General features: G+C 37.6%; 1 protein-coding gene across 12 annotated transcripts in view; it reads left to right on the top strand.

The window, feature by feature from the left end:
• The window catches only part of Eml5 (EMAP like 5), a 130,317-nt gene that overhangs the window by 18,085 nt on the left and 98,389 nt on the right, over nucleotides 1–13,843 (top strand). For all 12 annotated transcript variants that reach the window (XR_010052132.1, XM_063262251.1, XM_063262249.1 and 9 more), the window contains exons 2-4: nucleotides 1,616–1,775; nucleotides 9,350–9,448; nucleotides 10,534–10,602. Coding sequence is in view for 11 of the 12 variants with exons in the window: in XM_063262251.1 (XP_063118321.1) it covers nucleotides 1,616–1,775; nucleotides 9,350–9,448; nucleotides 10,534–10,602 (328 nt within the window). In the remaining variant the exon portion in view is untranslated. The remainder of the gene's footprint in view (nucleotides 1–1,615; nucleotides 1,776–9,349; nucleotides 9,449–10,533; nucleotides 10,603–13,843) is intronic.

The following is a 13,843-nucleotide window of genomic DNA, read 5'->3' as shown; positions in this document are numbered from 1 at the left end:
ATGAGTACACAGAGTACATGGTCCTAATGTTTATGTTTCCTTCTGTGTTGTGTTACATTTCAGAGTTCATCTCGCTTGCAACATGCTATTAGCACTTTATTTCTTTTTTCTCCATTCCATTGATGAACATTTGAGCTGTCACTTTTTACTGTTATGAATAATAATTTTGGCATGAGCGTTTGTATATGGTTCTCATGTGGACATATGTTTTACTCCTTTTAGGAATGAATCTAGAAATAGATTTGTTGCATCCTATAGTAACTCTGCTAAACTGTTTTTAAACTGGCTGTATAATTTTACAGTCTCACAAATAATATTTACGGGATCCAATTTTCTGTGTTATTTTTATTTAATTATGCCTGATCCTTTGACAGGGATTCAATTTAAAGAGCATTACCATATTACATTCTTTCAAGCCTAGAATTGATGTATTTTATCCTCTGTTTAGACCCTTTAAAATGACTTGTAGTTGGGGTTCATGATTGTATTTGCTCTTTTTGATGCTACTATAATTTTGACTTTCTTTATTTTTTCAGGTATTTGCTGCTAGGGTACAGAAATACAGTTGAATCTTTTTGTTTAAAGGCAAATCTGATATTTTAAACTCATTCGTAGAAACTTTTATCAAGTAGAATTTCATTTTTGTTTTCTGCCTTTTACAGATGTATGTGCACAGTCCTTACTAATTGTTCAATTTTTGTCTAGCTTTTAGACCTGTTGACCATTTTCTGCAAATTTCATATGACATTGCTGTTTTTTTAGTGAGATTTGTAATTTATTGCAGAGTGTTGCAGTATAAGTGCTACCAAATGCTACCTTGGACATTAAGATTTAGCTATTTTTTCATTTTCATATACGTGTATATGATTTATATGTGTGTTTGTATATGCATATTCTGTTGGCATATGTGTGAGGTACATGTGCCTGTAGGTATGAGTGTACATGGAAGCCCAAGGTTGATGCTTGGGAATCATCCTTGATCACACTAATACCATTCAGTGAGGCCTGTTTCTCAGTCACATGCAGAGCTCTTTGATATGCCTGCTTTTGCTCACCAGCTTGCTTTGGGGATCCTCTGCTTCCAAGGTTTGAAATACAGATGGTCTGCCATGCCTGCATGATATCTAGTGGTTCCGGGAGTATGCTCTTCAGTCTGTGTTCTCATGGAAAGTGCTTTACCATAGAGCCTTCTCCCCAGCCTCTGGATTTAGTTCAATATTAGTCAATAAAAGAAATGGTCTGATAGAAAAGAAAGCCTGCAACATAAATACCAAGTGAAAAAACAGCATTTGATAAGTTGCTAAAAATGTGTGCTGTAGTTCTGTTGATCTTTTGTGTTGATCTTCTTCTTGAGAAGTTTATGCACACTATGTCCATGGAGTTTATGGAGTCTATAATTAGTTTATCATTAACCTTTTAGTATATTATTATTAATTCTTAGCAATAATTTTATAGAAATTACTTCTAAATACAAATTATTTAAGATAAGCAGAGTCTAATGTTGACATTTGTAAATACAAATATCTATAGCAAATGCTATAAAAGTTTATAATCAATTTTCAAGTCTTACTATTTATTTATTTATTTATTCATTCATTCATTCTTTATTTTTTAGTCTCGCACTGCATCCTGAGCGCGTGTTGGTAGCAACAGGACAAGTTGGGAAAGAGCCTTACATCTGTGTTTGGGATTCTTACACGGTCCAGACTGTGTCGGTTCTGAAGGACGTTCATACACATGGTATAGCTTGTTTAGCATTTGACTTGGATGGACAGGTATGTGATAATTTTCCTCCTTTATATAAATTTTGACTTTAAAATGCTTGCTAAGGAAATCATTATAAGGGTGTGGAGAGATGGCTCAGAGTTGAGAGCACTGTCTGCTCTTCCAGAGGACCTGGGTTCAGTTCCCAGTACCCAGATGGCAGCTCACAACGTTCTTTAACTCCAGTTCTAGGGGACCCAGCGCCCTCACAACAAACATACATGCAGGTAAAACACTACTACTACTACTACTACTACTAATAATAATAATAATAATAATTTAAAAATGAAATCATTACAAGTTTATAATATAGAATTGAAAAACAACTGATAAAGTACTTGTTATTCATATATGTTGAAGTATAAATAGGATGGGTGGACAACATAGTTAACAAAAATAAAACAAGGGTATTGATTTCATCATTACCAAGAATTTTCTCAGTGAAATTATTCTAAAAGGCAAAGAAATTTTTATTCACTGGACTATTATCTGATTGTTACAGAAAATTGTATCTGACTGTTTTCTGGGTAAGGTGTTTAGGGTGTATGGAAGATACCTTAGGAAAATTAAGTTTCTCTAAGAAGAGCTGTATATATTTTAACTTTCAGTCTCTTTAAAATTTTTGTCTTATAATTATATTTTTATTGAAAATGAGACAAATCAATATAAAATCAAAGATCAAAACTATGATCTTTGTTATCATCCCATTGGCCAATCACTTTCCAAATTATCCTCTAACTGTATAGAAGCTGTTATGACTAAAGCGTATTTTAAGAGTGGTATGGTTAATTTGTGATTGGTAAATATTTTGTGTCTAAGTTAGACTTTAAAATAATTATAACTTTCAGAAAAATTTATTTACCTGCTTTTTATAATTGTTGTAAATCTAGATTCTATCAAAATAGACTGTACACTGGGTCGTACCCTAAAGAAAATGACACTCAGTAGGAACGTTACATCAGTCCGAGGCACAGTGCCTTTGGGTAGCACAGATTCCCGTGACTTTCTGGTAAGGGATCTGTGGAGACTTCACTGGGGCCTCTCTAAAAATGTGCTTTTAGGTTTAATGGCGATTAGCAACTGTGAAAACTCAATTTATGACCCATGTTTGCTATTATCTTTCAAGTATTTTATGTCCTATTAAACTTCATTTACCTTCTTAAAAGAAAGAATAATCTTTCCAACATCAGAATTGTGTAAAACACAATGAAAAAAAAATCTACACAATTAGTTTAGAATTCCTTTACACATAAGGTTTTGTGAAATTTAAGATGTTTTTTTTACTGTAATAGTCAATAAATATTCTTTAGATATAATTTCTTCTTAACTTTTAGTTTCCCCCTTTAAATAGAATGTGGATTGTATTGCTGAGATGTCTCTTCTAAGGAGAAACCACTTCTGTAGCTTTTACTGCTTGAAAGCACTCAGCCTTGCTTACTTTGAGCTCTTTCCATGAGAAATCATGAATAATTGTATTTTGTCATCATGTTTTCATTAAGGTTTTAGACTTAGAAATCCATAGAGATACAGAGGTCACACTATGTACTGGGCGTGCATTCCCCTAAGTCTGCATTTTCTCACTCAATCCTTGTGACAACCCTGTGAAATAGAGTCTATTATTATCTCTATTTTGCAGGAAAATAAACTGAGCCTGAGAAAGGTTGAATAACTTGTCTCAGGTTAATGCTAGTGAGGGGAACCAGAGCGGGAACCAGGTCTGTCAGACTGCAAAGCTCGCGTTTTTAACAGTGATGCTTTACTGCCTCGCAAACTGTAACATAGGTAGTTGTTTATATCGCAAAAGGAATTCATCCTTTAACAAGTGCAGTTAATGTAAGGAGCTCCTGGAAATTTAAGATAAGGAAATTATTTTAATGTTATAATTTGAAAAATATATTTGAACTAACATACCTGTTTATAAACTCCTTATAAGGTATTGAGTAGGAAATATGGTCTAATGTTTTCATTTTCTGCTAGATTTGAAAGCATAGGTAAACATTCAGGATTTATCCAATTGATGAGCTTCCTTCAAGGTTGCAAGGCTGTTTTTTCCCAAAGGCTTTCTCTTCACTGAGGTGAATATACATATTAATGCTAGTGGCCGGACTTCTTGAAGATAATTAGGGCCTGAAAAGTCTGTTTATAGAAACCCATAACAAATAGAGACTGAAGATTCTGTAGCAATGGGAGGAGGAAGGAGTAAACCTATAGCTCGAATTTTTGGCTCTTCTGACTGGCTAGTGAGGCTAGTGAGGCCCTGGAGCCACCTGTGTCTGCCTAGTGGGGCTGGGCTTACAGATCTGTGCCTTACTGCTCAGCTCCTTACCTTGGTGCTGGGAATCTGAACTTACGCCCTCAGGTTTATGCAGCAAGCACTTCACGCCTGTGCCATCTCCGCAGCCCACAGTTATTTCTAACAACACATGGTTAGAGTTAAAACTGTTCATTTCTAGAATGAGCTAAGGATGAGGTAGCTTTTAAGTCAAATTTCATAAAAAGCCTGTGAACTGACACAAATGAAATGTATCAGTTTACCTTTGTCTTTAGGTACATGATCAAAACAAAGGTCATTTTGCATATTACTATGTGCCTAGAGAGTAGGTGTTTCTTCCAGGACCTTTTAGTTGTCTTACTCTCTAAATAGGCCTTAAGTGCATGATTCTTGAATTTTATTTTCTTCCAGATCTTAACTTATATTGAGTCTAGTATAATAAGACCAGTATCACTCCATTAAGCCCTACATCTTCTATGACATTTATAAGTTTTCTTCATAATAACGAAATGGTTTATTCTTCCAAAATAATGAGACCACACGACTCCATACTAGAATTGAGCCCATTTGGTTTATCTTAATTATACCCAGTCAAAGCTTTTCTGACTGGACACTAGGTGGCGTGTTTCATTTGAACAAATTATATGAATGTGTAAAGCTAATTACGGCTTATGGTAAAGTAAGAGTGTGATGAAGGTATCATGCATTTGTACAACATTAACTATATGCAGATACTCCTCTAACTCCTTTATATGTAATATGTTAGTGCTCATATTATCCTTATGAAGTACTTTAATTATCCCCTTTTAGTGGGTAACAACATAGGGTAAGAAGAGAGGTTTTACAGAAGTACCCAAAGTCTCCTGTGTAGTAAAGCATGCTGTTCAACCTGCTGTCAATTCATGTGCCAAGTCAAGCACTGGTAAAATTTGTGTAACATCAGTAGTTAATAATTTAAGCTTTGAGGCCTGCATAGTCTCTGTTTTAGCTACTGGTATCTTATCTTTTCAGACAAGGTCTATCACTGGACCTGAAGCTCACAGATTTGGCTAGTCTAGTTGGCCAGAGAACCCAGGGATTCCTGTCTCTGCCTCCTTGGCACTGGGTTAGCAGTTATTTGCTGCCGTACACTGTTTTTTTCCCTCTGTGTGAGTGCTGGGGACCAAGCTCAGATCTTCCTGCTGTGCAACAGACGAGTACTTTCCCAATGACCCTAGCTCAGCACTTTTGTTCCATATTTGTTCTCATTTTAACACCTTCATCATTTCTGGATGTTTCTGTTGACTGACACTCTCACAGTTGGTCACATTTTCATGTTCCTTCATCTGCTAATAATTTTCATTAGATGCTGGACATTGTATATGTTATATAATACTTAAAACAATTTATTATAGAGACTCCTTTAAAACATTTGAACATTTTTCTAATGAGTCATTAAATTCTGTCTTTGTAAAAACCTAATTAATTAATTGATTGATTTTTACACTCCAGATTTTATTCCCCTCCCACTTCACCCTCGCTCCCCTCCCCCCCCCGCCCTCAAAAGTTCCACATCTCATACCGCCTACTCCCCCAGGTCTCCACAAGAATGTCCCCACCTACTCACCCCACCAGACCTCTAAACTTCCTGGGTCCTCCAGTCTTCTGGTTGTTAGGTGCATCTTCTCTGCCTGAACCCAGACCCGGGAGTCCTCTGCTGTATGTGGGGGGGCCCTCATCTCAGCTGGTGTATGCTGCCTGGTTGGTGATCCAGGATCAGAGAGATCTAAGGGGTCCAGGTTAATAGAGACTGCTGGTCCTCCTACAGGGTTGGCCTCCTCCTCAGCTCCCTCCAGCTTTTCCCTAATTCAACCACAGGGGTCAGCAGCTTCTGTTCATTGGTTGGGTGCACATCTGCATCTGACTCTTTCAGCTGCTCGTTTGGTCTTTTGGAGGGCAGTCATGATAGGTCTCTTTTTGTGAATGCCCCATAGACTCAGTAATGGTGTCAGGTCTTGGGGCCTCCCCTTGAGCTGGATCCCACTTTGGGCCTGTTGCTGAACCTTCTTTCCCTCAGGATCTTCTCCATTTCAATTCCTGAAGTTCTTTCAGACAGGAAGAATTATGGGTCAGAGTTTTGACTGTGGGATAGCAACTCCATCCCTCACTTTCTTTCTGTCTGCCCTGTCTTTCTGCTGGAGGTGGGCTCAGCAAGTTCCCTCTTCCGACTGTAGGGCATTTCATCTAGGGTACCCCCCAACTTGAGTCCTGAGAGTTTCTCACCTCCCAGGTCTCTGGTACATTCTGAAGGGTCCTCCCAACCTCCTTCCTCCCTAGGTCATCTGTTTCCATTCTTTCTGCTGGCCCTCAGGGCTTCAGTCCTTTCCCCCCACCCAATATCAGATAATGTTCTCCTCTCCCTCCACACTCATCCCTTTTCCCTCTCCTGTTCCTCTCTCCCTCCCCCTTGTGGTTGCTATCTTCTCCCTCCCAAGTGGAACTGAGGCATCCTTACTTGGGTCCTTCAGCTTGTTGACTTTGTTGAGTTCTGTGGACTGTATCTTGGGTATTCTATACTTTGGGGGTGTGTGTGCTAATATCCATTTATTAGTGAGAACATAGCATGCATGTCCTTTGAGGTCTGAGCTACCTCAATCAGGATGATATTTTCTAATTCCTTTGATTTGCCTGCAAAACTCAGATGTCCTTGTTCTTAATAGCTGAGTAGTATTCCATTGTGTAAACGAACCACATTTTCTGTATCCATTCTTTTGTCATGGGACATCTGGGTTGTTTCCAGCTCCTGGCTATCACAAATAAGGCCACTATGAACATAATGGAACTGGGGGATCCTTTAGGTGTATTCCCAAGAGTGGTATTTCTGAGTGTTTTGGTAGGTCTATTTCCCATTTCCTGAGGTACCTCCAAATTGATTTCCAGAGTCGTTGTACCAGTTCGCAGTCCCACCTGCAATGGAGGAATGTTCCTCTTTCTCCACATCCTCGCCAACATGTGCTGTCACCTGAGGTTTTGATCTCATTCTCACTGGTGTGAGGTGGATTCTCAGGATCATTTAGATTTGCATTTCTCTGATCACTAAGGACTTTGAGCATTTTGTTAGGTGCTTCTCAGCCATTCGAGATTCCTCTGTTGTGAATTCTCAGTTTAGTTCTAAACCCCATTTTTTGACTGGGTTGTTTGGTGTTTTGTGGTTAGCTTCTTGGGTTCTTTATATATTTTGGATATTAGCCCTCTATAGGATGTGGGTTAGTAAAGATTTTGTCCCAATCTGTAGGATGCTGATTTGTCTTATTAACTATGTCCTTTGCCTTACAGAAGCTTTCCAGTTTCATGAGGTCCCATTTATCAATTCTTGATCTTAGAGCTTGAGCCACTGGAGTTCTGTTTAGGAAATTTCCCTCTGTGCCTATGAGTTCAAGGCTCTTTCCCACTTTCTCTTCTATTAGATTGAGTGTATCTGGTTTTATGTTGAGGTCCTTGATCCACTTGGACTTGAACTTTGTGCATGGTGCAAATATGAGTCTATTTTCATTTACAGTAGGAAGTTGTGGAGACCTATAGTAGCATTTCTTCTGGGGTGATTGTTTTAAGTTCTGTGCTAAGCTATTACCATCCTGGGGGCTTTAATAATCCCCAGGAGCTTCCCAGACAGACCTTCATTGTAGCTTTGGTAATTTGAGATAGTGCAGATCACTTACATTCTCAAACTTGTTTGCCTTTATTTCCCCCATTAATTGCTCTTTTTCTGGAGTTTCTTCTTTTCATCTTCTTGGGTTTATTGCCCTATACACGGGAAGGATGGTGTTCTCAAGTCTCACTGTGGACAGAGTTTCTTCAGCTTTATCTGTGTCCTACATATTAGCCTTCTTAGCTTCTGAACGCCAGGCCTTTGCCAGTTTAAAAAACAACAACAAATCTAGGATTCTACCTTTATGTAGTCCAATATAGAAGTTGTCTTCTAAGTGAAATTCAGTCGGTTGTTGAACTCACTTTATTTTGTCTCTCCCCTTTTTCATAATTCATATTCTTGTGAATGTGAATTCACATCCTTGTGACTGGAAAGTACTTTGGTTACCGTTAAAATGTGTGTTTCATATATTTTTGTACAATTTTCTGTATGTCAAAGCAGCGGTCAAATTCAGATTGCGAAGTCTCTTCTTGGCTAGAATTCCATCTTCCATGTTAACTCATGTCAACTGTGTCTTCCAGTCTCTTCCTCATTTATTCTGCTCTTCGAAGGAGTTTTTAGCTTCATCTCATCTACTTTTCATTTCTCTGTGCATCTTTGGATATTTTTATACTTTCCTATTCTTTGTTCTTAGGTGGATATTTTGAACCCTTAATTTTATTTTATTTTTTTTGTGTGTGTGTGTGTGTTAAGATCATTTTATACTGTTTATCTAAGCTCAGTGCTGTGTATTTTGCTAATTGTTAAGACCTGCTTATTTTCACTTCTGGCCTCCTGGGTTTGTGCTGAAGGGTCCAGTTTGTTGTCACTCTGTAGCTTGCTCTTACTTGGATTTCTGCCTGTAGGAATCTTTAAAGGGTTGAGTAAAAGCCACATTACCCTGTATTTGATTTGTATTGCCTGTGCCATGCTACTAATATTTCCTGAAAATAGGCCAGACCTCGGAAATGGACCCCCCACTTGAGGGTTCATGACCAGGGTAAACTCAGGTCACAACAGTGTGAGGGCTGCCTGGGCTTTCAGATGTTCATGAAGAGTTTCTTCTTCTCCCACAATTACCCATTCTTTGAGAAGGAATTACTTGTCATCGTTCCTATTCTGAGGAGCTATTCCTTTAGCCAGTCCAGCCCCATCTTGGGTAGATCCCCTAGACTTTCTCTCTTACTCCTCTCTAGGAACAAACCACAAACACATGAACCCAAAGCACCTGGTAACCAAGCTCTCCCTGCTTTATGCCATAGTAAATGTTTCCTCCCTCCACGATGCTCACCAAGGATCCTTTGTTTTGTTCTCAATTTTTTTTTCATTCTCACCACAGTGGTACATTTTAAAAGATGTGTTTACGGTTCATCTAGAAGTTTTAGCTTTTGTCTGGAGTTTGACTAGGATTCTTCCCGGGTATTCCTAAACTGATAGTCTTCTTCTTTTTTTTTTTTTACTTAGTATGAAAAACTAATGCATGTACAAATATTAATGGGATGAATACATCTATGTGCCTTAAAGGGTGTCTGAAATGTGAATGCATATATTTTGATGTTACATGTAGAACTTATTTGCTATTTATAATTTGGTAGTTATTTGAGTTGTCTTTTTATTCCCGTCTGAATTTCTTGGACAAAATCCAGCGCTTAGTTTCAGTTGGACTCGATTCAAAGAATGCAGTTTGTGTTTGGGACTGGAAAAGGGGGAAAATGCTGTCTATGGCTCCTGGTCACACAGACAGAGTGAGTATCCTCTTTTTGGCTTTCTAATAAATACTTTGCAGAAAAAGACTGGCTGAGAGTTCACAGGGTCTTCTGTGTCTTGTCATTGTCACATAGGCCTAGGTAATAAAAGTTAACACAATTTGTAAAAAATCATGCAATTATAGGAGAGAGGAGAGGACGGGAAGGGAAATGTAGAATGAATTTCTTAGGCGATAACAATTTTCTAAAACCTAGTGTAGTTACAGTTCAACAATTCTGTGAACATACAAGAACTATTGGTTTGCATACTTTAGATAGGGGATCTTCCAATGTGAAACATTAATAAAACTTTGAAAGTACAGCTTAAATTACAGTTATAAATACCCATAAAATCTTAGATTGTGGACTGGCGAGATGGCTCAGCAGGTGAGGGTGCCTACATATACATACACATAAATACAATCTAATAAAAATGGGAGATAGCTTATCTACCTAGCACTAAAACACATGATCCACTGTTTACAGCATAAGTTCCGAATTTATCTCTATGTTTGCTTCAGTAAAAAATATACTTTTTTCATTTTTAAACATAAAGACTACACATACTTATTTTTTACTATTTGAAGAGTTGTACATATGAAAACATAAATTTTTCAGATATCAACCTTAAAATTACATGACCTGTTTGGTTTGGTTTAATAGTATGTTGCATAGATATTGTATTGAGGGAAACACGATGCTGCTCATGTACATTTAAAATTATGTATTGCCGCACCATTTGGTGTTTTGCCTCTGTAAAAATTCTCAGGCCTTAACCTAATATTCTAGTTCTGTTGATCCATTCATGTTTCCTTCTTGGGTCAAAGTATTCTTTAAAAATTAAAAAGAAATGCATATTAAATTTTATTAGTTCTCTATAAAGTTAACCAAAATAATAAATTGCTTTTATTCCTTATGGCCATACTTACTTTTCCTTATAAGATTTTGAAATGTTGGATTTTTATTATTATTGAGGGTGTCATATATAGTTTCTGATAGGTAAGGGCTTAGCCCACTTCATTGTTTGTGCAGGGTTCTTAAGAGATACTGAAAGTATTTTAACCATTGATCTGATTTATTTACAGATATTTGATATTTCTTGGGATTTGTACCAGCCAAATAAGCTCGTCAGCTGCGGTGTTAAACACATCAAGGTACAAATGTAGCAGTCATTTTCGGTCATCTGTAGCTACATATTCATTGCACCATTAGCATTAGGATAGTTACAGAATTCGAACAGGACTTGTTTTTAAATGTCAGGTTTTTATTACTCATGTCTTGTCTAGCAAGTGCTTGTTGTAGGTATTTGAGACACTATAAAGTATAAGTTTTTAAAGGAAGTCATGAGTAACGTCCACAAGGAACCAGTCTAATGAGGTAGAATCCACTGTGAACAGGGAATCAAACGTCTAAGAGTTCTCATCTGCGGAGATAATGCCGTCTCACGGAAGCAGCGTGGACAGTCACCACCGCTACTTCCTGCACACTTAGCCTCGGGAGTCACTTCAACACTTGGAGGGTGTGTTTGTCTGTTTTCTTCACATTTTGAAGCTATGACAGCTCTTACTGTCCTCCTAGCAGCATATGTTCAGATGCTGTTCATGGTCAAGTGATATTTTTACCTCGATAATTACTGTGTACTTGCTTTACTATATAGTTAGGTCTTGAAGCCTATAGAGTCAGTGTCGATAATTCATTCCTTCCTCATGCAGTGTATCCTCATTAAATCCCCCTCTTCTCCCTTTCTTCCCCACCTCCCCTCCTCTCCAGGTCCACTCTGTCTGTCTCTCTTTAGAAAGAACAGGCTTCTAAGAGATAACAACCAAACAGTATTTTTATAGTTAACTTTAAGTCACTGATGCCTGGTGCAAACGTCAAATACTTGTTCCTTTTCTGTTCCTCTTATACAGTTGCTCCTGAAACAGTTAATTCCTAGTGAGTAAGAATCTGTGTTCTGACCAGCTTATCTGTATTTCCTTCACTCACCCCACGAGGCTTTAGGCATATATTTTAAACACTGGGAAGATGGAGATCTTTGTCTTTATTTGAGATAATTCTTGATATAGTACTTGAGATATGTGTATATTTGTGTATATTAATTTACCAACTGTGTATTAGACATATATAATGTTTAGTTTATATATTATAATCATATATTATGTAATATAATATCTAAATTAAATATAAAGAGTTCTTATTACTTACCTTGTAAATAAAGCTAAAACTTATTTTTATTTATTTTAAGAATTGATCTTCTGAGATCAAACTATATTATGAATTACATTTCCTTTGATAGTGGCAATGGCTAGTAAGGTAGTAGTTTTATGCCAATAATATTATCGAGGAAACTAAGTCTCAAAGATGATCTGAATTTGAACTGTCAAGTGCAGTAGACACTAGGACATTAAGAATTTAAATGTAAACTCAAATAAAATGAAATTTAAAATTTATTTATTCAGTCATTAGTCATATTTCAAATACTCACGAGCCATATGTTTCTGGGGTCCACTGTATTGGAAACCATGCATATGTATATCTAGCACACATGAATTTATTTATATATACACATATATGTGTAGAGACGGAAGAGAGATTTGCATGTTCACTGCCATTCTATTTGACAGGGGTGAACTGGATTCTAGAACAGAGGACTTAGCTCCTCCTGAGTCTCAAAGGCATTTGTAAACCTAGACTTTATTCCTCAAAGATCTGATCTCATTTCATCTCAGCGAGTGTTCAGGAATTGTAAATCTCCCCAGGTGGTTCTAACGGGGCCAACACTGAGATTCACAGAGCCAGGAGAGAGATAATAGCATCGGATTGGGACTGGGCAAAAGGACAAGGCCAACTATTCTTGTGAATATAAATTATAGATGGTGCTTTTGGGTTTAAAAGTCATAGAATTTCATACATTAAAGTATTCACTAGTTATGTGAATAGATAAGTGTCCCAAGTTTTAGTTCTGTGAGGCTTCAAACTTTAAATTTAAGGATATAATATTATTAAAAATATATTACATGGTAATTTACAAAAAAAATAATATTTTGGGGGCCCAATTTCTTTATTTAGAATTTTTCCATATATAAATCCCTGCCCTTTTATGTTTAGATTTTTTTCTGTACAAACTATAAAAATTTACTAAACACTATTCATAGTAATAAGGCTGACTGTGGCAAATCTTGCTTGAATTTATCTTCCCCCAGATGAATAGATTATTTGTAATGCATTCTCATTTTTCAGTTTTACAAAGCTGTTAGTCAGGTTGAGACTACCAATGAGAGCAACATATATTCTTTCTTTCTGACCTCTCCTCCATCTTAACCTTTTGCATCAGATTTGACATAACATTTGGTTCATTTTCCTGAGTATATGGTGCTGTGTGCTTTTTTTCACTCCCCTTCCGGTACTGGAGATTGAAACCAAGACCTTGTCCATGCGAGGCAAATGACCTTCCCTTGAGCCATCTTCCCAGACTTTGTCTTCATTTGCATTTCTAACTCACTCCCAACTTTTTGCCTAAATTGTATACAGAAGTTTTTGAAAACAGCTTTTTTTGAAATATTCTTTTTATTCATTCTTTGAGAATTTCATACGTGTGCACATGCACGTGTGTGCGCACACACACACACACACACACACACACACACACACACACACACACACACCCCTTGATCGTATTCACTTCCACTCCTCTCCCAGATTCATCCCCCTCCACTCCAACTACTCCCACTCTTGTCTGGTTTTTTTTTTTTTTTTAATAATCCCATGGGACCAATTTGTGGTGCCCATATAATCAGGGGTGAGGCTATCCACTGACGCATGGTTGAACTACTGGTACCCATGCCATTACAGAACAATACAAAACAACCCTGACTCTCCCTCCTTTGGAAGCCATAAACAGTAAGAAGAGGGGCTCCCAAGTCCCTGCATTCTCCATGCTAGAACGTTGACTGGCTTGGTTGCAGGTCTTAGCTAAGCATACAGCCACAGCTGCTGTGAGTTTCAGAGTTCAGCACCCTATTATTTCCAGAAGTCACTGTTTCCATCCTATCCTCCCTGCCCTCTGGCTTATATCTTTCCCCCTTTCTACATTGATTCCCAAGGCTTAGGGTGTTGTAGATGTCCCATTTGTCTTTGAGCAGTCCACAGACACTGATTGTCTGCACAGTGATAGTGTCTGTGTTTACTGTCATCACTGCACAAAGATACTATTTATTTGATAATGTCTGCACTAATTTATGTGCATGAAGATACACATCTAGATGGCAGTTTGGTACAATGTCCATTTGGCAAAATAATATTAGTAGGCTTATTCTAGGGCCTTGTCCTGTGAGCTCTCTAGTCATAGGTGTGTGGTCAGATTAACAGCACTAGGCATTTGTTTCCTCTTGTGAG

The sequence above is a fragment of the Rattus norvegicus genome, chromosome 6, assembly GCF_036323735.1.
Source record: "Rattus norvegicus strain BN/NHsdMcwi chromosome 6, GRCr8, whole genome shotgun sequence".
NCBI lineage: Eukaryota > Metazoa > Chordata > Mammalia > Rodentia > Muridae > Rattus > Rattus norvegicus.
Note: the sequence above shows the minus strand (reverse complement) of the source record. Positions and strands in the feature narration are given on the sequence as shown.